General features: G+C 53.4%; 1 protein-coding gene across 2 annotated transcripts; it reads right to left on the bottom strand.

Moving 5' to 3' along the window:
• Positions 1–29: 29 nt before the first annotated feature.
• Positions 30–23,592, bottom strand: STRA6 (signaling receptor and transporter of retinol STRA6). Of its 2 annotated transcripts, none has more exons than XM_080688238.1 (18): positions 23,038–23,592; positions 17,969–18,035; positions 17,561–17,646; positions 15,987–16,126; positions 15,313–15,336; positions 14,966–15,132; positions 13,488–13,610; positions 11,194–11,261; positions 10,948–11,024; positions 10,627–10,688; positions 9,551–9,713; positions 5,373–5,448; positions 4,101–4,234; positions 2,861–2,978; positions 2,677–2,778; positions 1,785–1,948; positions 1,297–1,446; positions 30–793 (listed from the first exon to the last, which is right to left on the bottom strand). In XM_080688238.1, exons 1-18 carry the CDS (start codon positions 23,145–23,147, stop codon positions 624–626), a joined length of 2,001 nt encoding a protein of 666 aa, XP_080544364.1. In that variant the 5' UTR covers positions 23,148–23,592; the 3' UTR covers positions 30–623. The 2 variants fall into 2 exon arrangements, with proteins under 2 accessions (XP_080544364.1, XP_080544365.1); XM_080688239.1 differs by having other exon boundaries at positions 15,987–16,057; positions 23,038–23,157.
• Between the last annotated feature and the right edge of the window lie 478 nt (positions 23,593–24,070).

Below are 24,070 nucleotides of genomic sequence, written 5' to 3'. Positions count from 1 at the left end.
ACATGACCTGCCCCTATGGAGGACTATTTCTCAGGACAAGTTTATTGCAGGGAGCACACTGACCTCTTTTATAATGTCTAAAGGCATGCCAACTACAAAAACATCAGCTCTCAAGTGTGGCAGCTCGGTGCAGGGCTTGGTGTGAGCTATGACTTTGTTGCCAGTAGGAGCCCACTAGCTTTCTCCTGGGCTGCTGGAGCGAGGCTGTCCCAGCTTGAATCACCAATCCAGGTCAGCAGAAGGCTTCAGTGAGGCCCTGGAGGCTGGCAGCAGGGCCAGCGAGGGGAGGGACCTGGATGTAGCTTTTTTGGTTCCACTGGCTCCTGGACCAAGGGCCTAAACCATTGATTGCTTTCTTCAGAGTCCTTAACTTCCAAGGCCAAGGGAGTAGAATAGAGTCCTCTCAAGGCTCGCAGTGTAGACAGCCTCCACACAACCACAGTGACCTCCAGCCTCAGGGGCTGGTCACTGGGATCCTGATCCTGGGACCTGCTGGCAGAGCTGGTGCTAAGCAGAGAGCCTACCATGGCTGGGGAAATGCTGGGAGAACCAGGGAAGGGATGGGCTGGGAAGAGGGGAAGCAAGTACACAGATGGGGACACATGCCTTAGCATTCCCCACCCTCAGGGCTGGGTGCCATTGGCCCGGGCACCTGACAGGGCCCTCTTCCGGAAGGTCTGTAGGGCCGGGTTGTGCAGCAGCGTGTAGGTCAGACCCCAGCGAGCCCTGCCTCGGCCGGCTCTGGGCCCTGTTCCCTTGGCCACAGGGTCATTGGTCTGCAGCAGCTGCATCCCTGAGAAGGGGAGACCTTCTGTCAGTCACTCTGCAAACCCAGCCAAGCCCCCTGTACCCAGACCTGAACACAGTCTGAAAATCCCCTGGGTGAGTGGAGGAGGCTGGTGAGACTGGAGTTCCAGCTTAGTGTCCCCCTCCCTACTACACACTTCCCAGACAGTACGGGAGGAGAGACTGCCTGAGAGAGAGAGAGGTGGAGGATGGCCCATGGTGGGGGAAGATAGAGCCCCTTGGCAAGATGGCCATCTCCTTCTCTGTGAGAGGATGTGTGAGCATGCGGAGTGAGAAAGTGTGTGCATGTGCACACATGCATGCACATGATGGAAAAAATTACCAAAATGGACCAGGAAAATTCTCACTTCCTCTCTCCCATAGGCAGCCCAGGAACAGAAAGTGAGCATTTTCTTGCTCAGTGGTGCATGTTGGGGAGGGGTGTGTCCCTCCTTCCTGGGAGAAGCTGTGAGTGGGCTCAACTCTCCCAACCTCAAAGGGAAGGCACACCTTCTTCTTCCACCCGGAGTCTGAGTCCATCCTGGGGGGCCAGATGGGGCTGGGGCTTCTGTGTTCGCAGGAGCAGGGTACAGAAGGCTATCATGGCTGGATGCGACTGGTTGACCTCAATCTTCAAGAAGTTGCAGTATGTGCGGTAGCCTGGGGTGGGTGAGGGATGGCAGCGCTCAGAGAGAGGAGCCCAGACAGTCCCTAAACACACACACCTACACACCTACACCTGCACACACACACACACACACACACACACACACACACACACACACAGGCACCCTGCACACTGCATGAAAGCACACAGACACACCTGAGTACATGGCATATGCACTGCACATGGGCCCACTGCACACACCGATGTGGCAGTCCCAGACATCTCAGAGAACAGATTTGAACATAGACCTGGTCGGGCATCAGGGCAGACCCTCCCTTACAGCTTGGGCAACCTGAGCAACCCCCATCCTGGCCCTGCCCTGTGACCTTACCAGGGTCAAGAGTGGCAGCTCTAGGTGGCAGCAGGCTGAGGTCCATCTGACCAAGGTGGACAGCATTGTAGAGGGCAGAGAAGACCACTCGCCAGATGGCCACCATGATGCCCACCAGCACGTTGATGGGGAAGAGAAGGAAGGTGGCTGCATAGAGTGCGCAGCTAGGGTGAGGGAGAAGCAAGGCTAAGTCAGGTCCCCACACTCCCAGCCCCTTCCTCAGCTGATGACCACAGCTGCTGTGTATTTATTGAGTACCTGCTATTTATTGAGTGTACTTTGTATGTACCCCAACCTGTGCTGGGCCAACTCGCAACCCAACTGGCCCTCCCCACCACTCTGGGAGACAGGGCATGTACTCCCTCCTATAGAAGGGAAACTGAGGCCCAGAGAAATTGGGTGACTTAGCTAAAGCTGCCTAGCTAATCAGTGGCAGAGTTAGGGTTTAAGTTCAGTTCCACCTGAATCTTTCTATGACCCCAGTGTCTCCCATCTCCCTCCTCTGGTTCCCTTGTCCACTGACTCCGAGTTTCTCTTGGGGCCAAGGTCCTACCACAGCCTTACCATCTAACAGGGAAATAATGTTTCTGTTAACCTCCTTCCTGCAAAGAGGGAGGCACATGGTGTGGAGGCCATAGAGGATCCAGGGAGAGCAATGCTGATCTCAAAGCAGGAAAGGCTATGGGGTGACTCCGGCCCTGTGACTGTTGTATGTGGAGTAGGCTTGGCCACTACCCCATTCTCTGTGGGTAAGGCAATCTCTGTTTACCACCCACTGGGCTTCCTGACAGAGAAGGGAGAGGTGGCAGTGGAGGAGGAAGGACACAGCTAAAGACAGGAAGGAGAAGAGGCTGAGGACCTGAAAGAGCCACAAACCCAGGAGCTGCCTTACCAGTTGGTCAGCTCTGGCCATCCATGGTGAGTCTTCAGAAAGACCCAGTGGGCTGCCATGTTCTGCAGTGTTACAGCCAGGGCCAAGGTCAGCCAGAAAGGCCTGCAGGCGGGGAAGGAGGGTGTCACTGTTAGTGGCCCTCTGGGAAGGGGTCCCAGAGCCCTCAGCCCTTTGCCTCTCTCACCACAAGGACGCCAGTGATTGGAGGAGCAGAAGGTTGCTGCCATGGAAAATGGGCATAAACACCAGGAAGGCCAGGGCCATGGTCCCCAGGAAGAAGATGATCTGCTGTATCAGGAGCCCTGCCAGGATGAGGAGGGGACAAACATCAACCTCTGCAGGATCCAGACCACCCCTGGCACTCCCAGGAGCCCAAAGACTTTGGAATTGGGCAGACCTCATTTCAGATCCCTGCTCTGATGCCTCATTGTGCCACCAGCAAGTTAGTTTACATTTCTGAGCTTTGGTTTCTCCCTCTGTAAAATGGGGAGTGTGGCCCCTACCACACAGGGCTGTTGTGAGGACCCAATGAGATTATGTCTGTGCAACCCTTTGAAAACCAGTAGGTACTTTGTAAATGTTATTTTCCCTCCGTTGCTCCTGAGTCCTTGGGGAGCAGACTACATTTTAAAGTAATGCTTGCATTCTTACTGGTCAGAGTCTGGAACACAATAGGCGCCCCACAGTTGTCTAATGAAACAACTGGCTAATTGTTTATGTGGGGACATGTGTACAAGAGGGCTTGGGAGGTACAAAGTCCACTGAGATGATCAAATCTACTCCTTGATCATCCTTCGTCCTCGTTCTGGAGGGCAGGGTGAGAACTGCAGGAACCAGAAGGGAGAGAAAGCCGGCCCTGGCTTTCACAACACTGACCTATCTTTCTTGAACTTCAGAGGGCTTTATTCACTACAGAGCCCATGGGGAGAATCAGAAAGTTAGGAGCTGGGAGGATCCTGGGAGTTAATCTAGTCCAACTCCCTCAAGAACAGACCCCCTTTGCAATCCCCATCTATGGTCATGGAACCCTGCCTGCATACCCCAGTAACATGGGTCTCATTGCCTCCTGAGGCAGTCCATCATGGCATAGCCCTCCCTCACCAAAGCAAGAATGTGCCTCCTTAAGCTTCCCACCTTCCAGCCCTGGGTCTATCCCCTGTGTAAACAACTGGTGGCACCCCAGGACCATGCTCATGTTAGGGGCATCTTTTCCCCAAGGGCTCCTGTGTCCCCTATTACCTGAGAGAGCTTCCTGAGTGCAGGGAAGGCCAGGCGGGTCCCTCTTTTCACTCTTATCCCAGAACTTGCCCCAGCACAGGCAGACACCCAGGGGCAGTCAAGAACTGCTCACCACTCTCCCCTCACTCACTGGGGTCAGTATCTGGGACCAGCCAAGGCCCAGTAGGGTGGGCTGAGGGGCTCACCAAGGCAGGTAAAAGCAGTCTGGTAGGCGCTGAAATTCATCCAACAGAATATGGCCTGGCGAGAGGGGTGAGGGCTCTGAGGTAGGGGGCCAAGGTCCAGGGCAGCCCCTCGGTGTAGCGCTCGCAGGTTGGCCCTGGGATGAGGGTGAGAAGGCAGGGATCTCAGGGAGCACATATACTCCCTAAATTCTTCCTCGAGGCTAGCCACTGGCTGAACTCTCAGTCTAATTACAGCCCAAAGGCAGGGAAGCTCAGGGTGTGGGAACCCAGTGGAGGCTACTAATCCAGCCTGGGAAGTCAGGGAGGGCTTCCCAGAGGAGGCGAGGTCTGAGTAGAGTCTTAAAGGATAAATACAAGTAAGAGTAAACTGGTGAGGTGGGGATCTAGGGAAACAAATTCAGGCCAAAGGTTCAATGTGAGCCAAGTCAGAAAAGTGAGAAACACCAGAAGAGATGGAAAGTGACTCACAGCTCGGCCACCAGGGTGGGAGGCAAGGTTCCCCATCTATGGCCATGGAACCCTCCAGTGACATGGATCTCATTACTACCTCCTGAGACAGCCCATATTGGCACATGAGCAGGAATGTGCCTGAATATAATGCAATGCAGAGGCTTGAGGGCCTGGAATGCCAGCCTCAGTAGGGCTACCCCTGTGAGGAAAGAGGGGTAGGATGACCTCTGAGGCCCGATGAATGTGCAGGTCATAGGAACCAGTTCTCTGACATGGACCACCCCTCCCACCCAACTAGAACCTTCTCTCTCTGCTCACATTTCCTCAGTGCTCCTTATCATTTACCATGAACAGGCAAGGTGGGCAGCCTGACATTCAATGTCCCATAACAATCTCTCCAGTACCAGTCACCCACACTTACAAGCATCAGGCTCACCCAGCCTCTGTGCCCTTGTCATGCAGTTCTCCTGCCTGTGGCACCTTCCTCCCTCAGCTTCTTCTTCCTCTCCCATTCCCAGGTGCCTCTCATCAAATCCAGCCCACCAGGTGGCCCTTCTCAGTATGGGCAAACTCTGTACTTCAGCCCCTACTCAGTGTTGCCCCAGAATCATTCACAGATGGTTACCCACTCAGACTGAACCTCCCGGCTTCTCTGCCCAACACAGGGCAGCTGGCTCAGTGGCAACCTGGGCCTGCAGAGACCCACCCTCCCTCTAGCCCCAGGCCTTTCCCCACAGCCCTTCTGAGTCAGGGGTCCTACAAGCCCATAAGACACTGACCTCCTCCCCACTTCTACAGTGAGGGTCAGAGCCTGCTACTGACCTGTGTGTCACCAGTGAGTGGGTCAGCACGAGGAAGGTGAGTGAGCAGGACAGGACCAAGGCTGAGATGTAGCAAACTGGAGGGTGAAGAGGAAGCAAAGTGGGAGGCCATGCCTGGAGGATCTCCTGGCAGCTTCCAAACTGCTACCAGGGTGTGCCTGGTGGGAGTTACCCTGCCCCACACCCCACTGTGAGCAGAAGCCTCTTGCCACATTCCCGGTTCTCAGACCCGGTGTAAGCTGACAGCCCCAACTGGCCTATGGTACCAGGTGACATAGGGTGGCCAAGATGAGGAGAGGCCACCTCTGAGGTTATAGACTTGACCCTCACCCGGGTCTTGGTGTGTCCATTGCTGTGTGACTTCCAGTGAGAGACGCATTCAACCTGGCATCTACCTCCAGCTTCACTGCTCCCTGATGGTGTAGCCTTCAGGGGTCATTTCATCTCCCAGCCTAGCTTACTAATGCTGGGCACACTGCTGTGCTGCCTATCTCACAGCATGATGTGAGCATAAAACCCCATCTAGATCTGCATCAGTGGCCTTTGTTCCAGGCACGAGGATGCACATGCACTCGGTGTGGCCTGAGTCCATCAGAATGAGGGGAGGTGACCACTGCTACCCATCTCTACCCCATCTCCCTGGCCACCCCAGCCATGAGCACAGATCATGAGTTTGCTGTCTTACCAGCAGCTGGGGGAGAATTTATGGTTGTGAGCAAGCCTGGTATTTAAGCATAGCGAGGATGGAGGCTGCACCCCTTTCACCTTACATCCACATCCAGCCTTGCCCTGCACCCTCAAAGCAGCCGCACAGGAGAAGCACGTGAAAACATGGAACCAAGAAAGAGGCTGAGACTGAGAGGTCTGCTCCACCAGCCACACTGTAGGAAGTGATAGAGCAGGAAGTGTAACCATTCCCAAGCAGACCCAGAAAGAGCCAGGGTGCCTGCACCCTGCTCTCCTCGGCCATCCCAGGGAAGTGTTCCTGGTTTCCTGTTCCACCAGAGCAGGGCCAGTGGTTGAGGGGCAGGGGCTGCAAATGCACGTGCAAAAGGCAAGCACTAGTTGCACATAACTACAGGCGCTGCAGAAGGGCACTGGCAGCATATTCGGGTCCCCTGGAGATATTAAAAGCCCCATGGCCCAGGCTACACCCCCAACCAATTAAATCAGAAGTTCTGGGGGTGGGACCCAGGCCTTAGCTTTTGTAAAAACAACTCTGGCGATTCTGGCATGCAGCCAGCATTGAGAACCACTGCACTGGGGGCTTTCAGAAGATAAAGCCTTAAAGGTTTATTTCATTCAGCAATCGAGTAAAAGCAATCAACGGACTGACATGTATAGAGTGCCTGCTACAGTGGTTCTCAAACAAATGTAGGCTCACATCAGAGTTACCAGGGTTTCTGAAGTCAGGCCTGGAGCTTGAGCCTTGGGGTTTTTAAAGTTAACAGGCGATTCTTAGGGAAACTGTTCCAGAAACTGGAGCCTCCCTGCCTGTCCTGGGCTCACTCCTCCAGGGGCAGGAGGTGGTACTTTTCTGAAGTGAAGCTGGAAGAAAGCTCTGAGCATGCAGAGCTTTGCCCTGTTCCATCTGCCCTTCAGGAGCCAGTTCTGCACCAGCAAAGATGCATTCAGACCATTTCTGCCAGGAGGTAAGGAGCCTGCCTGCTGAGCCATCCCAGGGCCCCAGGCCTGGCCTTTGATCTCCATCTACCTCCTGCTCTACCTTTTTTCAATTGGTTCCAAACTTGGGTCCCTCCTAATCCTGATGCCCATAAGATCTTCCTGCGCTTTGCCTCCTCTGGGACACTGCAGCTGCTCCCTTCTGGGACCTGTTTGGTGGATCCAACTGTCTTCCCCACCAGATCCAGGACCTCAAGGACAAGGTTGCCTTTGTTGCTGCAGCACCATTTTGCAGATAGGGAATTTGAGATCCAGAGAAGTGTCTTGCCCAAGGTCACACAGCTAGTAAGTGACAGTGCAGAAATTCTAATCTAGTCTGCCTGACTCAAAGTGAACTTTCTGTGAACAATGCCAGGTTTACTAACCAGGTGCTGGGGAGGAGAGGGTGGCAGCCCTAAAACAGGCCCTCAGCACTCAGATGGCATATTAGCTCCTTAGGCTAAGAACACACCAAAGGGTCCCAAGGTCAGATCTAATCTCAATTCCACCCTGGCTTGCTGACTGCTTTGGACATATCTCTAATGTCCCCAGGCTTCAGTTTTCCTCATCTTCGAACTAGGAGAGTAAACACTGCTGTTTGACCCTGCATCTGAGAAGATTCAAAATGGGGACCTTTGGGCATGGAAACCACAGCATCCTATATAATAAAGAGGGAATATGCTAATTGACCATCACTCCATCACAAAGATAGCTGCACCCACAGCTGAGGCCAAGTTCCCATAAGGAGCCTTAACGAGCAATCAGCAGGGACCTCAGGCTACGCCCTCCCCCGCCCCTGTGGGGCTTGACAGGGGACCTCAGGCTGTGTCCCCCACTTGGCAGGGCTTGATAGGGGACCTCAGGCTGAGCCCCTGCCCCAGCACCGGGCCAGGGGACCTGAGGCTCTGCCCCCTGCCCAAGGGTGGGACTGGCCAGGTCTGGATTTAGCCCAATGCAGGAGAGGGGCCGGGTCTGGGTCTCACACGATTTTGAGGTGCATGTGGGTAGGTGGGGACTTGACTCTGGGTCCCATGGTGAGCCCCAGACTCTGATAGGAGGAAGGTTTTCATATACATTTTACTAATTTTCTTTCATCTCTGACACTTCTATTATAGAGAAAGTGCAAATAGCAATATTAAATTATTTTCTCTAATTAATCCCCTTTTAATGTGCACGAATTTCATGCACCGGGTCACTAGTGTGATTATAAATGCCAAGTGAATTGAGCAGAAGCAGAATCCATTGTCCTGGGCATGTCACTTCCTGCCTCTGGTCTTTGATTCCCTATTCTGAGCTATGGCATCAATGATGTTAATCTAACAGGGCTGTTGTGAGGTCTGTGCTTGGCTGTGGACTGATGTGAGTCATGTCTACTCCTGCTTGTGGCCCAAATTGTATCCAAGTTGGAAAATCTCCCTGGAGATGTCATTTCAGCCCACCAGAACTTGTCACCTGTCCAGCTTGTGGGCCTCAGCTGCAATCCAGGGCAGCCTCTGGTATGGGAGGAAAATTGCTTAGGAAGGTGGTGAGGCTGGCATCAGGGAAGGAAGCAGTACCGTACACACCTCTGCCCATCCCCGCTCCTTGCCCCTCCCTGCTCTTAGCATGCCTGATTTGTGGATGAGGATACTGATGGTCAGGAACAGTGGCAGAGTAGTCACACCTCCACCTGCAATACTTGCAGCCTAAGCTCCAAACATCACATGTTACTCCTCAGAAGCCAGGGTATTCATACCAGCCAAGAACTCCAAAGTCAGCAGAGAGTGCAGGCCCCCTGACTCCTGACCACCAAGCTCTGGTCTCACAGTGGTGGAGAGAGTCCCAGCAGAGGCATCAAAAGGCTGAGTTCTTTTCTGCCTGACTGTACCACCTGAGGTGAGTCCTTCCCCATTGTTAAATGGGGACACTTCTCAGTCTCCTCCACAGGGCTATTGGGAGGGCCTGGAAGGTGGGGGAGGTGGGTAACAGAGCTAAGGGATGAAGGAAGCTTCTAACCCCAGAAGGGAAGGCTGGTATGGTTCCCCAGCCTGGGTCTCATTGTCAAGGGAGGGAGGGAGAAAGGAGATGGCCCAGGAGGACAGGGATTGGGAGAAAAAAAGCATCTGCTGAGCCCAATCCCACCCACCTGCCATGAGAATGAGCTCAAAATTTTGGTGCTCCTTCCATCCCCACAGCTCCACCTCCTCCCTTCCTCCCCAGCCTCAGCAAAGGCCCCAAGCTGTTGCCTCAGCTCACACTCCATGGCCTTCCCCATCTGCAGCCTGCAGAGCTGAGCAAAGCCACTGTGGGTGAGGGTGGGAGACAACACACAAGCTGACGAGGGGCTACTGAGATGACCCCTTCAGGTCTCAGAGACTTGGGACAGGAAGCCCCAAGCCCCAACCCCCCAATTTGGAGATGACTTTATTGAGACCCAAAGAAGGAATGTGCCCAAGGGCGAGCAGCTCAGGTATCCCACCCAGCTCATATCCCCCCACTGCAGGCCCTCAGGGACCCCCCATCCCCCAGAGACCTCACCTTCCAGAGCCCACAGGTGGTACTTCACCAGCTCCACCACCTCCTGCCTGTCCTCTGAGAGCACAATCCCAAAACCAGCCAGCAGGTAGGAGACGTCCGTGGTGATCCCTGCCCTCACTTTCTGGATGGTGGGTACCACACCCACCAGCAGCAGCAGGGCCACCTGGAAGAACCCCAGAATGAGAGCACCAGGGTCTGGCTGTGCCGAACCAGGCACTCCCATTCCAGGAAAAGTGTTTTCTGAGTCACAGGGAAGACTCTAGGGAGCACACTGGCTGCATCGTTCCTGGCACCCATCAGTGTTCTTATCTGCCCCCAAGAGCAGTGTCCTCATGCCTGTGGTCAGCATGTTACAAACAGATCCAAGTTTAGCTAATAGGCCAGAGGTGTGCTTTCAGGCAGCACAACTGTACATCTACGACTGTCTGTCAATCTGTATCAGTCATCTATCTTAAATTTCAGAATATAAAATTTCCAACTTTTCTACATTGGAGAAAGCAAAGTGTCCTATATATGAGCAGAGGCATTGAAGCTAGACAGGCTTGGATTCAGACATTGGCTGCCCTGAGATATTAGCTGTAGGAACTTGGCCAAGTCAAATTCACCTCTCTGAGCCTCAATTTCTCCCCTCTGTAAAATAGAGAAAAACCATATCTACCTCCTGAGATTTTGGTTGGTTGGTTGGTTTGTAAGGGGTGGTGGTGATGGTAGTGGGGATTTATCAAACACTTGTTATTTCACTAAATCTTCCCAAATTCCCAAAGATGAAGGTAATTTCTTCCACTTTTAGCTGAGCCAATGGGTTTAAGGAGGTTGACTAACTTATGCAAGTCACACAGGAGGTAAATAATGAAGCTAGGACGTAAACCCTTGTTCATATAACTCCAAAACTCATGCTCTGACTGTGTGAGTCCAACAAGAGTTAACGCCTCCTCCCTCTGGGTAGGCCAGCGCTCTCAAGACATCAGAAGCAGCTGGGCAGGATTGTGGGCCACGTTTTTAGAGAGATGAGCTGGGCCTGAGCCACCCGGACTTGGGAGTACAAAGGCAAATGGCACTGCAGAGACAGGACATACCTGGTAAATGGCTGTCCCTGTCAGGGTGACTGAAAGCACAAGCATCAGTGGGAGTCGGAATCCTGCAGTTCCCAAAAAGAAGGGCATGGTGAGTCTCCACCCAGGCCTAGGAGCTCCCACACCTCCCTGGGGGCCCAGGAAAAGGGCCAGAGTTCATAGGACCCTGGACCACCAAGGCCAAGTCAGGCCAGGGGCTCGGGGCTGTTCTTCCCGATGACAAAGTTCTGAGGGTGGCAGGAGCTGACATGCCACTGTAGCTGCTTTGTGCACGGGAAGGCGGAGGTCACCTGTCACTCTGGATCTCAGCTCCCCACTCCATACCTCGCTGTGGAGTGTAGATGTAGTGTCTGAAGCAGATCCAGGCCTGGGACAGGAAGCCATGCTTGGATGTATGGGAGCTGCAGAAAGACCCAGGAAGTGGAGGAGACTCAGGGGAAGCCCCTGCCCCGAGACCCAGAGTTTTGTCAGTTCATCTCTGCCCCACAAGCCTGCCCATTGCCAGCCTCCCAAACAAGCCTGCCCAGCTAGCCCTGCCCACTGGCTCAGAGGGTGTGCCTAGAACCTCACCTGCTTCTCAGCTTCTTCAGGCAAAGGAGGGCCCTCAGGTATTCCTCAGGGTAGCTGCTTTGCAGCCTCTGGGGGGACAGAGAGATGAGACCTGCCTTGAGCCATCCCTGGGGCCCTGGCTTAAGGTACCACAGTGGGCACCCAGTAGGTGCTCCATAAAAACCTCTTGGTTGTGGTGGAGTGCAGAGAAGGGCCAACCTATGGGTTGAGGCCCATATCCCCCAACACTGCCCTTTCCTCCTCCATAAATACAAGATTAATCGGTCTCCTATCTAAGAACACTCAATGCTGGGAAGTTCTTCCTATTGTCTATCTAGCTCCAACCCTCTCCTGCTTTACTCAGTCACATCTCATCATTGTTTCCCTCCTGGCCCTCACACCTCTGCTAACTGAGACTGGGGCAAAGAGAGACTATATTCCATGGGCACATCCCTGATCAGGACGCAGGATGGGGCCATTCCAGGTCAGATGCCCAGGCCTCTCCTACTCAAGGGAGAGCACAAGGGTAATTGGATTTGTCTAAGCCACATTCCAGGCCTTAAGCTGACTTCCAAGTGGCAGAAACCAATGGAAACAGGGAGTGAATCCCTGCCCCCATTATTAGGAGAATATAGGCCATTGTCACCTGTTGCCATAGCAACTCTGGGATCCAGGACAGGTGTGAGTCAGCTCAAAGCTTGGCTGTGTCCTTTGAGGCTTAAACCTCTTTGACTAAGGGCCAAAGAGGATTTTATTTCTCCCAAGACTTCTCAAGAGGAAACACATGCAATAGGGGGAGAGGCAAGGCAGAGAAGATGCCTGGAAGAGGAGGGGGACAGATTCAGCAAGGCAGGGCCGTGCCTGGTGCACATGTATTCTGGAGAGCCAGCTGTAAGAATGAGGGGACAACAGGCTTCCCTAGAGGATAGGGAGGAGGTAGTGACAAATATTCAAAACTTTGCTGTTGCTATATGAAAGCTAAATTCAGTCAGGTGAGCCCATGGGGACCCAGGGTGGCCTCTGTAGAACCTGAGCCCACTCTGGCCTCTTCTCCCCTCATCCTCCATCCCTCCTCAAGGACCTCACTCCTTCTTGAGCTTCAGTCCCAGGCCCTCTCCTGAGCTCCAGGCCATGGTTTAGCTGCTCATCAGACCCTCAAAATGCAAACTGACACACTGTGCATGGTCACCTGCACTCCTGCTCTCATCCAGTGCTCCATATGTCAGCAACTGGCACCACCACCTCCCTGCTCTGTCCTGGATGCCATCCTTCAAGCCTTTCCCTAGCTGAAAAGTAACCAGTCTTTTCCCTCTGTGTCCTCAGGCTTTCTCAAGGGTCTCTGTGGAGCAATTTCCTCTTCCTCCTCTTTCACCAGGAAGAACCTGACCCCGTCTCCATCCATGCTCCCATGCACTTGGTTGAGCCCCAGTTGTTCCTTTCACCTTGCTGTAAACATGTGCTGCTGCATCCAGCTCCCCCAGCTCACAAGGAGTTCTGGGGTCAGATTCAGTCAGCTCCTCGTCCACAGCACCCAGCCCTGGGCCTGGCACTTGGTAGGTGCTCAGAAGTCTTCTTAATAAGATTATCATATCTCTTGACACAATGTGCCCATCCATCTACCCCAAACTTCAGAAATATTTGCTGAGTGTTTATTGTGCACTAAGACTTGCTGGGTGCTGCCAATCAGGCATGAACAAAACAGATGAAACCCATCTCTGCCCCTTTATTCATGCTTTTTTCAGTGCCCGCAGTGCTTTCTCTTTATTCTCTCCCCATTCCAGATCCTGTCTGTCCTTCAGGCCACTGCTCAAGTCTACCTCATCCAAGAAGCCACCCCCACCACCCTTTATCTGACATTAGCCAACTGAGAGTTGATTCATTGCGCAATTCTGCCCTGAGTGCTTCCTGGATCATGGCAGTCTCTGCAGGCTCCTCACAGGGACAAGGCTCCTGACTTGTCTATCTCCAGTTGGATCCCAGTGGTTTAGAATCAGAGCTACAACTTACTGTCTCTGGCCTAATTCTCCTTTGTTAAACGGATAAGAACAGATACTACACTTGATCTTAATCAAAAGGCCGAGAAGTGATTCAATTCTCCTTTGTTGAGTTCCTACTGTGCACATAGCTCAGTGCCCCACGTATCTTGGGTGCCATCCCAGGGCCTGGCCTAGCCTTTGCCTTAGGAGGGAGGACTAACCAGTTATTTGGCAACTCAGAAAACCTTTTCTGAGACCTGCTGCACGCTGGGTCCTCCACTAAGTATCACCACATATAGGGGACCAACAGACAGGGGAAGCCCAGCCCAGCCCCTTTACCTCCGAGCCCGCTCCTGTCCTATGGCTGAAGCTTCTCACTAGCTGCACCGGGTACCAAAGGCTCAGGAATCCAAGGCCCAAAAGGAGAGGCATGGAAGCCAGCAGGGAGTAGTACTTGTAGATCTGTATGGATAGAAAGACACCAGACACACCTACCTTCTGCCTTTCTGCCCAACTAAAGGCCAGGGTCCATTTCCCTTCCAACCTCACCCAGGACTCTGTGGGTGGTCTGGGTGCCATGGAAAGGCTCTGGTTCTACCACCATCACCCACCCCAACCAGGGCACTCAGGACAGTCACTCCCACTTCACCTTCTCAGGCCCTGCAAGATGCCTGCCCCTCCCCTAGGCTCTTGGACTCCCAAGGCCCTTAGAGGAGCCAAAAGGAGGAGGTTATGTAATCCCCTCTGCCCCACCTGGGGAGCTGCAATGGGGCCTGAAACAGGTATACCCATTTTCTGTGTTCCTATGTTCCTGACACTTTGGACACAGGCCCCTGAAAATTAGACAAAGACCTAATTTTGTCTATGTACAGTTTGCAACATGGTCATCAGGGAAGTACGTGCCCTACCTCCTGGCTTTGAGGTATTTGTCCCTGAAGTCTCAGGGCTAGACTTCTCATATATTCACTCACTTACTTGTTAGGCAATCCTTTTTATTATGAGCTTAGTATATACCAGGTTCTGGGTGGTGAAAAAGATCAATCAAGTCCCTGCTCTCAGAGAAACCAACTAATCTTCACCTCTACCCTGAGGGATTGGTAATATCAACTCCATTTACAGGAAGTTGACATGGTTTCCTCAAAGCACTTAGTACCACGTGGAATCATTCTGTACGTTTGTTTGTTTACGTCTCCCCTTCTGAAATAGCAGCTCTTGGGATGCCAAGAACCTCGTCTGCCTTGTTCACAGCTGTATTCCAGTGTCTGGAAATGTCCCTGGTATGGATTTTGTGCTTTAAATATGTTTGTTGAATAAATGAATGGATGAGTGAATGAATTAATGAAGCTGGATTCAAACTTGGGTTGTCCGACTCCAAAGCCTACATCTCCACCCTTTGGGCTCTAGACTGGGAAGCTTCACATCCCTAGCCAATGGCCAGTGAACCAGATAAGGTTTTGGAATTCTCTGAGACCATCCCCTACTCAGTGCTTGCCACCCTCCATCTGTCTTCATTTCCCCTCCAGCCTGGCCAACAGAAGTCTAGGGGATCAACAATGGGGGGATTTCAGGCTTCCTTTTCCATCTCCTCTATCCCCATCTCCCTACTGCCTCCAGACTAGAAACCCCTGATGGCTGGCCCAGCTACCTTGTTCCATAGAGGGGCTGTGTGCAATGACATGTGTTTTAAGGAGTTGAATCCTGTGTACAGTAGAAGGTGGCAGGAAAGCCCAGCATACAAATAGAGATGAAAGGAGCCATGCTGGTATAAGAAGCTCCTCCATGTCCTCTGCCCCAGGCCCTCATGAATTAGTGGTTACCTTGGGCGCCTGGGGACACTCTGCCTTCTGCCAAACCTGGACTCCAAAGTGAGCCCAGGACAACACACTGCCGAGCAGGTGTGCAGCTACATGCTTGACTGTGGCACAGGCGGCCAAGGAGTAGTAGAAGGCAGGGTAATAGAGCAAAGCCAGTATCTTCCAGGGTCCTGGAAGGCAAGAAGGGCAGAAAGAAAATTATAGAGGGGCAGGTGTGGACTGAATCCAGTCCACCCAGACCTCTCTCATGTCTCCATCTTCCAAGTCCCTCAGGTGGTTCAGTAGGTAAGAGCCTGGTATTTAAATCCAGGCTCTGACTGGTATCAGCTCTGTGATCTTGAGCCAGTTACCTCTTGGAGCCTCAGTTTCCCCATCTGTAAAATGGAAGTAATAGGACTAAATTAGCAAAAACAAAATAAATAAGAAGTTCTACATACAGTGCTCAGCATGGTGTCAAAGTTAGTACTAAATATACAAGCTACTACTTTATTATTGTCTCCTTCTCTGACCTTCAGCATCCTTCACTATAGAGTGGGGCTAATGTCCACACTTTGTGGAGTCATTGTGAAAACTGGATGATCTAAAGAGGTCATGTCCCATGCCTCTCCATGGCAGCTGTCTTTATTACCATCACCTTCTTGAGCTCACCTCAATTCTCCTGGACCCTTTCCTATGCCACTCCCCGCCCTCCTTCATTCTCACTGGGGGGTGGGGGGAACCTGAGTCTTGGGGACCCAGCCTGTGCCCATGGAACAAGAGAGTTCCCTACATCTTGGAGGTAGGGTTTGCACAAGAATAGAGGAAGCAAATAGGGCAGTATTGACCCAAATGGCTGGGACCAACAAAGGGAAGCTTCAGGTATTGTGGAGGGACAGTGGGTGAAGTAAGGGGACAGTGTCTTCTTGGCAATGGCTCATGAATGTAATGGGGAGCAACTTGGTTCACTGTAGAAGAGCCCTGCCCCGATAGTCCGGATTCCCACCCCAACTCCATCCCATTAATCCAGGCCCACACCACTGGGTACCTCGGCTGGATGGTGAAGTCAGGGTGAGGAAGGGCAGCGGGGCCTCAGCCGAGAGCAGCAGACACAGGGAGCTGAAGAGGACCATAAAGATAGCAGCGGGTACGGTCCAGGGCCCATCCATAGCCAAGAAGTCCACAGGGCTGGTGCAGGGGCAGGGCAGGACAGGAGGGAGTTGCTCAGGCCTAGTACCCCATTACCTCATGCCATGTTCCATAAACTGGGGAAGTAGAGCCGGTCCCACTTTCCAGCTCACTATCCAGATAGGGAATTGGAGACCCTTCATCCATTCATTCCACAAACATTTGTGGAGTGCCTTCTATGTATCAAGTTCTGGGCCCTGTGGCAAAGTGACTTGGGAACATCCCTCCAAAACAACAACAACAACAACAACAACAACAACAACAACAACACACACACACACACACACACACACACACACACGAACAAGCCTGAGCACAGCTCCCTCCACCCACACTGGCAGCTCCAGGAAACAGCTGCCTCCACACTAATTGCTCTGTCTGGGCTGGCAGACTTTCAGAGAGCTCCAAGAGTCACAACATCCTTGCACAATGTCAACGCCCTGGCCTGAGTGTGACCCTGGGGTAGAGGGCAGACAGAGGACACAGCTGTCCTAGGCATCACCTCCCTGGCTCAGGTCAGGCCACAAAGACCCTCTGCTTCTATGGTCCATCTTGCCCTCATGCCCTGAGACCTCCATCCTGCTTCACTCTCCCCCAAACCCTCCCCCAGTCAGGGTAGAAACCCCACTTCCTCCACAAAGTCAGCATGTAGGACCCACCTTGGTGTGTGGTGTGCAGCCCCAGACTGAGGTGCAAAGTTCCCTACACTGGAGCTCCACCCGCCACCTCCCCCAACCCTTTGGTGTCTCCCACATAAGTCGGATCAGGGTCATCTCCTCAGGGTCATTTCCTGAGGGTCATCACCAGGGGTGGGCAAACTTTTTGACTCGAGGGCCACAATGGGTTCTTAAACTGGACCGGAGGGCCGGAACAAAAGCATGGATGGAGTGTTTGTGTGAACTAATATAAATTCAAAGTAAACATCATTACATAAAAGGGTACGGTCTTTTGGCTCCGCGGGCCGGATAGAACAGCCGAACGGGCCGGATCCGGCCCGCGGGCCATAGTTTGCCCACAGCTGGTCATCACTGTCCCAGGCTCTGGGGTTGCAGGGCTGAAGAGTCAGGGGGGAGAAAGTCCCTCAGAAATCTGCCGTTAGCATCAGGGTCCAGATGAAACCCTCAGGGGAAACGAGGGTCATGATAGTGTGGAGTGATCATGGCCTGTCCAGACCATGAATTGCCTGACAAAGTGTGTCCTGGAGCCGGGCCCTGTTGGGTTCTGGTTCCTCAGGGTTAGAAACAGGAGCAGGTGAACGTGAGTGGGTCCCTCCCCCTCCCTCTGGTCATTCCGACTAAATCTGAAGATCTGGGTGGGGATGGGGAGTGCCCCAGGCTGAGAGAAGAGGGAGTGTCCTGAGGCCAGAGCTGGTACCTAAAAATCACCCGCCAAGCTGGGCCCCCTGAGTGGGGGTGCCCAGGCCACAGCACCAACCTGGGCAGCCCAGACCTGCTGTGTCCGCCATGGGGCCAGAGCTGTCGGCACCTCACCAGCATGGCCAGCAGCAGCAACACAACCACCTAAAGGAGAGCACAGTGGAGGGTGTGGGGTGCCCAGGCCTTCCCTGATGAGCTGAGTCTGGACGCTTGGCCTCACTACCCAAGAAACCCCCCATTCCCCTGTGCATACTCATGTGGCACCTTGGGGACTGGCCAAGAGGTGACAAAAGTCTGGGAGGTTGGACTTGGCCTGCATCCTGGTTTGGGTTCCGACCCTGTGAGAGCCCCCTCCCACATTTTGGACTCCCAGGTGCTCCCTTCATCAGCCCCAGCAGGAAACACAAGTCACATTGCCCAGGCTGGCAGCAGGTTGCAAGCCAGTTTGGACTTAGGTTAGACTCACCGACAGCACAGCCAAGCAGGTATGGAGGAGGCCAGGCAGCACACTGGGGTGGCAAGAGGGCACTACCCTGCAGATCAAGTGAAGGCTGGTCATGCCTGAGTAGGGATTCCCCAGGTAGGCCACCAGGTCTGGGTTTCCAGGTTGTCTACACTGGGGCTCCATCTCCCTCAACCCTTTGATCTCTCTTACACAAGCCTACCCAGTTCTGCCTTCTCGGGGTCATTCCAGGGCTCTCATGCTCCTGTGGTATGCCAGCCTTATGCCAAGCTCTGAGATTCCAGGGCTAAAGGAGACAGGGGGCTCCCAGGGGAAGACTCGGAAGAAACAGATTGAGCCAGCTGGGCTGAACCTCGCTTCTTTCTCACCCAGATCCTGCCTATCCTTCAAGGCCCACTTGATTCCCCCGCTCCTCCAGGATGCCTCCCCGATTGCTCCAGGCATCACAGACCTCTTCTCAGAACTGTGGCTGAGCATACTGCCTAGGTCAAGCAATCAAGTATTTGGTCCTACAATTTGCCCTCCATTGACTGGTATCTGAGTTTGGTCTGTGTCTGACTGGAATGATCTTCCTTAGTCTTTTGGAACTTATATCTCTTCCTGTTTCCCTTTCATTAAGGGCTTCCATGTACAGCTGAGCAGTTTGCATGCTGCACAAGGATGCCCAGCCAAGGGAATGAGTGGGGTCTGAAATCCAGCCACACTGCTCATCAAGCACTGTGCCTGCTGAGTTGCATTCATCTAAATGGGGGTCTGTTTCTAATTACCTCAAAGGCTTCCATGGCTGGCAGAGGACCTCCTCTGGCCATAGCTGAGTACAGAGGTGGGTCCATGGTGGAGATAAATAGATCAATGGGCACAAGAAAGGCTTCCGCTTTCTCAACTGGATCATGGCAAAGAAAGGGTAGGATTCCTGAGCTCAGAGCTGGACCTGGACTTGGCAGAGCAGTCAGGACTGGTCCCTGGGGAGGAGGAGACTCCTGAGTTTGCCCAGCTAGAGCCTGGGAGGACACCTGTGAGGGCAAGGCCAGCAAGATGCTGCAGCTGGGCCCTCCCTGCCCAGCCAACCACCTGGGTGCCCTCCTGTTGTGTGAGGAGGACTCCCAAGCCCTATGACTCCTCTGGAACAGCCCAGTCTTCCCAGAGCTTGTTTCTCTCAGAAAATCCCAGAGGGTGAGAAGCAGGAAAGAACCTGGCTACTGGGCTTGTCCTTGGAGTGGAGGGACAGAATAAGTCTGTTTTGTGCAACTTCTTGGCCAGGGCAGAGCTGGCATCTTCCCAAAACAGAACTGTACTCATGGGTAGGGCAGGTGCCATGTAGGGAATCAGGTTCCCACTGTCTGAGCTCAGGCCTTACACTCCCCACTTCTAACTCTGAGGCCCCTTACTCCAGCATATGGGGTGGGGCTTTGGGTGAAAAAGGGCCTCTCTCAGCCCCAAGAGCTCATAGCCACCTTTGTAGGCCCTCTCAGCATGCATCTCCGCATCTGACTAGGTCCTGCTCAAACCTGTCCCCCTGTTAGCCAAGGCAGGGGCTCAGCAAACTGTCCCTGGAGCAGCTTGGCCATTTTCCCACTTATCCCAAACCAAAACCCCCACATGGATCCTCTCCAGGCCCTATCTTGGGGAACCCCTGGCCCTTTATGTATCATCTGGGCCTCCCATCTACCTCTTAGCTCAGTTTGGCTTAGGCTCATGGACCCTCAAATGATTAAGGTCTGAGCAACAGAAATTTGGCCAGTGGCTCATGGGCCGGTGTTTTATGCTGTGGGACAGACAGAATGGCACAGACAAAAGGAACACCACCTCAGGGAGGGTGGGGAGCTTGATCCTGGAAGACACACAAGCAGATGCTAAAGGATACAGAAGAGGGAGAGAACCTTGGGGCAGGTGTAAGAGGCAGTGGTATTTGCTTTAAGTTTGAAAGATGGTTAGGACAGTGTTCAGGATTTTAGGAAATTACTTTTTTTTTAAATCCTTACCTGAGAATATGTTTTGTTTGTTGTTGTTGTTGTGTGTGCTTTGTTTTGTTTTGTTTTTTATTGATTTTAGAGAGAGGAAGGGAGAGAGAGAGAGAAAGAGAGGAACATCGATGTGAGAGAGAAACATTGATCAGTTGCCTCCCGTATGTGTCCCGACTGGGGATCGAACCCACAACCTAGGTATGTGTCCTGACTGGAAATCGAACTCACAACGCTTTGGTATACAGATGATGCTCAAGCTAAGAGAGCCACCCAGCCAGGACAATTTTAGGAAATTTTTGTTGCTAGACTTGAATATAAATAACAACAGTAGCTAGTACTTACTAAGCACTGACTAAGTGCCAGGCACTGTTTGTTCCATGGATTAACTCAGTTATTACCTAAGAGGTGTATGCTATTGGTATCCCTCTTGTGTAGACAAGAAGGCCAAGTCTCAGAGAGGCTAAGTATGTTGCCCAAATCACACAGCTAGTCAAGTGGCAGAGTTAGAATTCAAACTGAGATAATCTGGCTCTGGCACCTGATCTGACTGGGAGGTGAGAAGTTAAGTTGAACCATCTGAAATTGCCATTTCTGTACATCAGAAACACTCGAATATCAGCATTTGCAAATGGTTCCACATATATAGTCGCTGAGGAGTGGAAATGGCAGGCTGTATCTCAGAGGTATTTACGAGGAAGAATGTACCTGCTTTGATGTGGAGAAGCAGAGGGAAGGCAGGTTTCTGGAATGACTGTAGTGAGCACCTGATCAAATGAGGCCCAAGGATCTGAGGCTTGGTCTTGGACACTGAGGGACAGAGGCCAACTGCAATGTGGTGAGGACACAGAGACAGAGAAAGAACCAGACAACTGTTTCTAGAATTCAACTCTGAGTGGGAGCCTCAAGGGGCCCCATCCAGAGTGGAAGACAGAACACATCTCTGTGGGTGAGAGGGAAAGGCTGACTGCCTGGGGGGAGGTCTGGGGCTGTGAGGTCCCAAGAGACCTGAAGCCTTGCTTCCTGACTTCCCCCACTCACAGCAGAATGGCCTGCCGATGACCCTGGCACGGCCTCACCCCTCCCGTAGGGAGTCCATGAGGAAAGCCTCTGATTCCGCCTTCCAGGCAGCCCTTTGAAGCCGTTGGGAGGTGAATGACATTCTTGGCAGCTGCCACAGGCATATTTGTGTCCCCAGGCTCTGGCTGGGATGCTCAGTATTGATGATGGGTGGATAGCAAGCAGGCACACGTCAAGCTGGGCACATGACTGGCCAGAGGGACCTCTGCGGTGGAAAAGGCCAGCTCAGCTTATGCGGATCAATCCCTTGCCCATGGGAGACCCAATGACACATCGCATCCCAATCAGACTCACCACCCCTACCCTGACAGCTTCAACCAGGTCCTGGCACCATAGGGACATGAGGATAAGTGTGAACAGGAGACTGAGTCCATCCCAGCCACGGTCACCAGGGCCTACCAACCCCAACTCCCAAGCCTGCTGGGGCACACGGAGGCACGGAGGGGGACCATTGTCAGAGCTCCTCAAAGCTTTGGTACTCCATCCTCCTGGGATGTCTGACTCACACAGGCTGGTGAGGTGAGCCCAAGTTCACCTCCTTGGGATTCCCCTGAGCTACTTGCTTCCTGCTGCCACCTTTGAGGGGGTGGTGGAGAGGAGGCAGGCAGCTTGACTTGGTTTGGCTAAGTGAGTAAGTTCAAACAAACTTCATTCTTCCCTGCAGTGGGAGAAGTGAGCTCTGCATTCTAGATGCCACCCATATTAGAAGCAGTACTCTCCACTGCCCAGTCCCTGCCACACACCAACTTTATTCCAGAGCCATACCTAAATACCCAGCCACAGAGCTGGCCCCAGGTGCATGGCCCCAGCCAATGACCAGACCGGGAGGCAGCTAAGGTTACAGCTTCACATTAGGGCCTTAACCCAGGTCAGGGTCTGTGTCCTCTTGGGGCTCCTGGGCCCCTCCCCATTCTGCTGCTCCCCCCACTCCATACATGTGCAGCAGGGTCAGCCAGAGAACGAGAGGAGGGACACACCCTTGTGACAGCAAGGTTGCTTTCCCTGTGGGCAGAGCCCAGAGTCCCACAAACAGCTCCTTCCTCCAGGCCTGGGTGGAGCCTCCGCTCCTGCCAGGTGACCCAGGGCTGGCCAGGCCAAGGCCCAGCCCCTGAGGAGGCTTAGGAACATTTCTCCTTCTCTGGTTTCTTGTTGATGAAAAACAGATGTGCACACATCTGGCATGGCAACCCCCAGCCTCACCTTTCCAGTTCCCCCAACCCTCAGAGCAGGGAGGTGGAGGATGGGACCAGGGATAGAACAAGGAGGGACCACTGGGCTCTGGGGCCCTCATGTGGGGGCACAGCATGTGGGGGCACAGGGAGGCCCAGCTCCCCCACCAGGGTGCCCAGACTAAACAAATGCAGAAATGGTCTGGGAAAAGGCAGCTGTGGCCTGCCTCCTCAGGGGACACTAGGCTGCGCTGAGGCAGCCTCCCTCCCTTGGCTGACCCCAGCACTCCTGCTAAAAGGAACAGGATCTCCTCAACCTCACAGATTCTGAGGCTAGCCAAAGAAAGCAGGCGTGGCCTGTTTCCTCACATCTCCCCCCACTACCGTTCCCCCAACCTCCGCTTTCTTCCTTGGTTCTCTGCCTCTCCCTTCCCCCAGCCTGCCCAGAGAATCTGACATTTGCTAACACCACACCCCAGGTGGTCACCACAGGGCCCAGTAAACCCTTTAAGGCAGGCCCACCTTCCCTCAACCACTCACCCAGCACTCTCCATCCTGGCTACAGCCCTGTCACCCACTTTAAGGATGGGGCCCAGGGATCAATTTTAAACACACCACACAGGTGCTTTTTAGGTGACTAGCCTGGCCAGTTCCCCACCTCAAGTATCTTAACACATGGACAAAGGCTGTTGTTCCCATGTAAATGATAAGACGCAAGCCCAGAGATGCTGCGCTTTGCCGTGGGTCACACAGCAGATGAATGGCAGAGCCCATCTTAGCAGCCCTTGCACAAGTCTTCCCTGTTCCCCATCAGTGTCTCTGCTACTGCACCACACTGGCCAGAGCCAGGGGCTTCACTTACCCTTCAGGCTGCAGCTCCTGGCTATCCTGGGGCTCATCGATGTACCAGCTGCCGTAGGAATAGTCTTCTGTGGCCCCAGAGGAGGTCTGGTTCCCTGCTGCTCTGGACATTCTCTGGCTCTTCTCCTCTCACCCCCAGACAAGAGGGGAAAAAAGTCTACAGATGTGAATAGAGGCTTAGAAAAAAAAAATAAAAAGAAAGAAACCCAAACAAAGAAGCGTTTCTCTTTAATCCTCAAGGTTACTTTCTTGCTTTTAGCTCTCGGGGAATGTGGGCCTGGGTGGCTGGCACAGGAGGAGGGGAAGGGCTTCTCTTGTCCTTTCTTGTCACCTCCCGCCCAGGTTTGCCTGGTGCTGCAGAAGGTAGCTATCCCTTGAGAGTAGTTGCCCTGGGGGTCCTCGAGCTCTCGTCTGTCTGTCTGTCTATCTGTCTGACTACCAGCAGGCCTTTGTTCAAAGGACCATTTTCAAAGAAGTTGTGTCCAATCAAGACCCTCTCTTCCTTGCCCCTCCTCAAACCCACCCAGACCGACCCACAGACACACTCTCAAGGAAGGGCCAGGGAGGAAGGAGCTGCAGAGATGAAAGGGTGGGCGGGCTGCTGGGCGGGCTCAGCCAGTCTGCTGGTCCCTCCCAGCTGGATTCCTGGCCCCTCCTGCTCTTGGAGGTCCAGCCCAACCCCCCCCCCTTTTTCAGGCTTCCTCTAGACCACCCCTTTGGGCCTCTGTGGTGGGAATATACCATGGTCCTGACAAAGACACCTGGAAGGGGGGTAGTGCTGATCTCCACTGGCTCCCAGCCCAAGGGGTGTGGCCAGGAGGGATCTGTCTCGGACTTCAAACACAAGTACCTGCCTTCATGCCTGCCCCAAAGCTCCCACACCTTTGCCCACCATACCTGCAGTCCTCCATGCTCACTCAAGTCCAGTATGGCCATCTGGCATTTTACAAACCCAAGGAGACAGGTGGGGCTGCAGGACGGAGGCAGGGAGGGAGCCTGTGCATTCCTTCGCCCTGGTTTCCATGAGGACGCAG

The sequence above is a fragment of the Plecotus auritus genome (assembly GCF_963455305.1).
Source record: "Plecotus auritus genome assembly, chromosome: 1".
Taxonomy (NCBI): domain Eukaryota; kingdom Metazoa; phylum Chordata; class Mammalia; order Chiroptera; family Vespertilionidae; genus Plecotus; species Plecotus auritus.
Note: the sequence above shows the minus strand (reverse complement) of the source record. Positions and strands in the feature narration are given on the sequence as shown.

What these genes read in the sequence shown, in the direction of transcription:
- STRA6 (XM_080688238.1), bottom strand. Translation starts at nt 23,147, where the DNA reads ATGTCCAGAGCAGCAGGGAACCAGACCTCCTCTGGGGCCACAGAAGAC. An exon ending in AGTGTCCCCAGGCGCCCAAG is followed by an intron (nt 13,611 to 14,965) that starts GTAACCACTAAT and finishes CTATCCATACAG; the next exon opens with ATCTACAAGTACTACTCCCT. An exon ending in CCACCTGTGGGCTCTGGAAG is followed by an intron (nt 5,449 to 9,550) that starts GTGAGGTCTCTG and finishes TTCACCCTCCAG; the next exon opens with TTTGCTACATCTCAGCCTTG.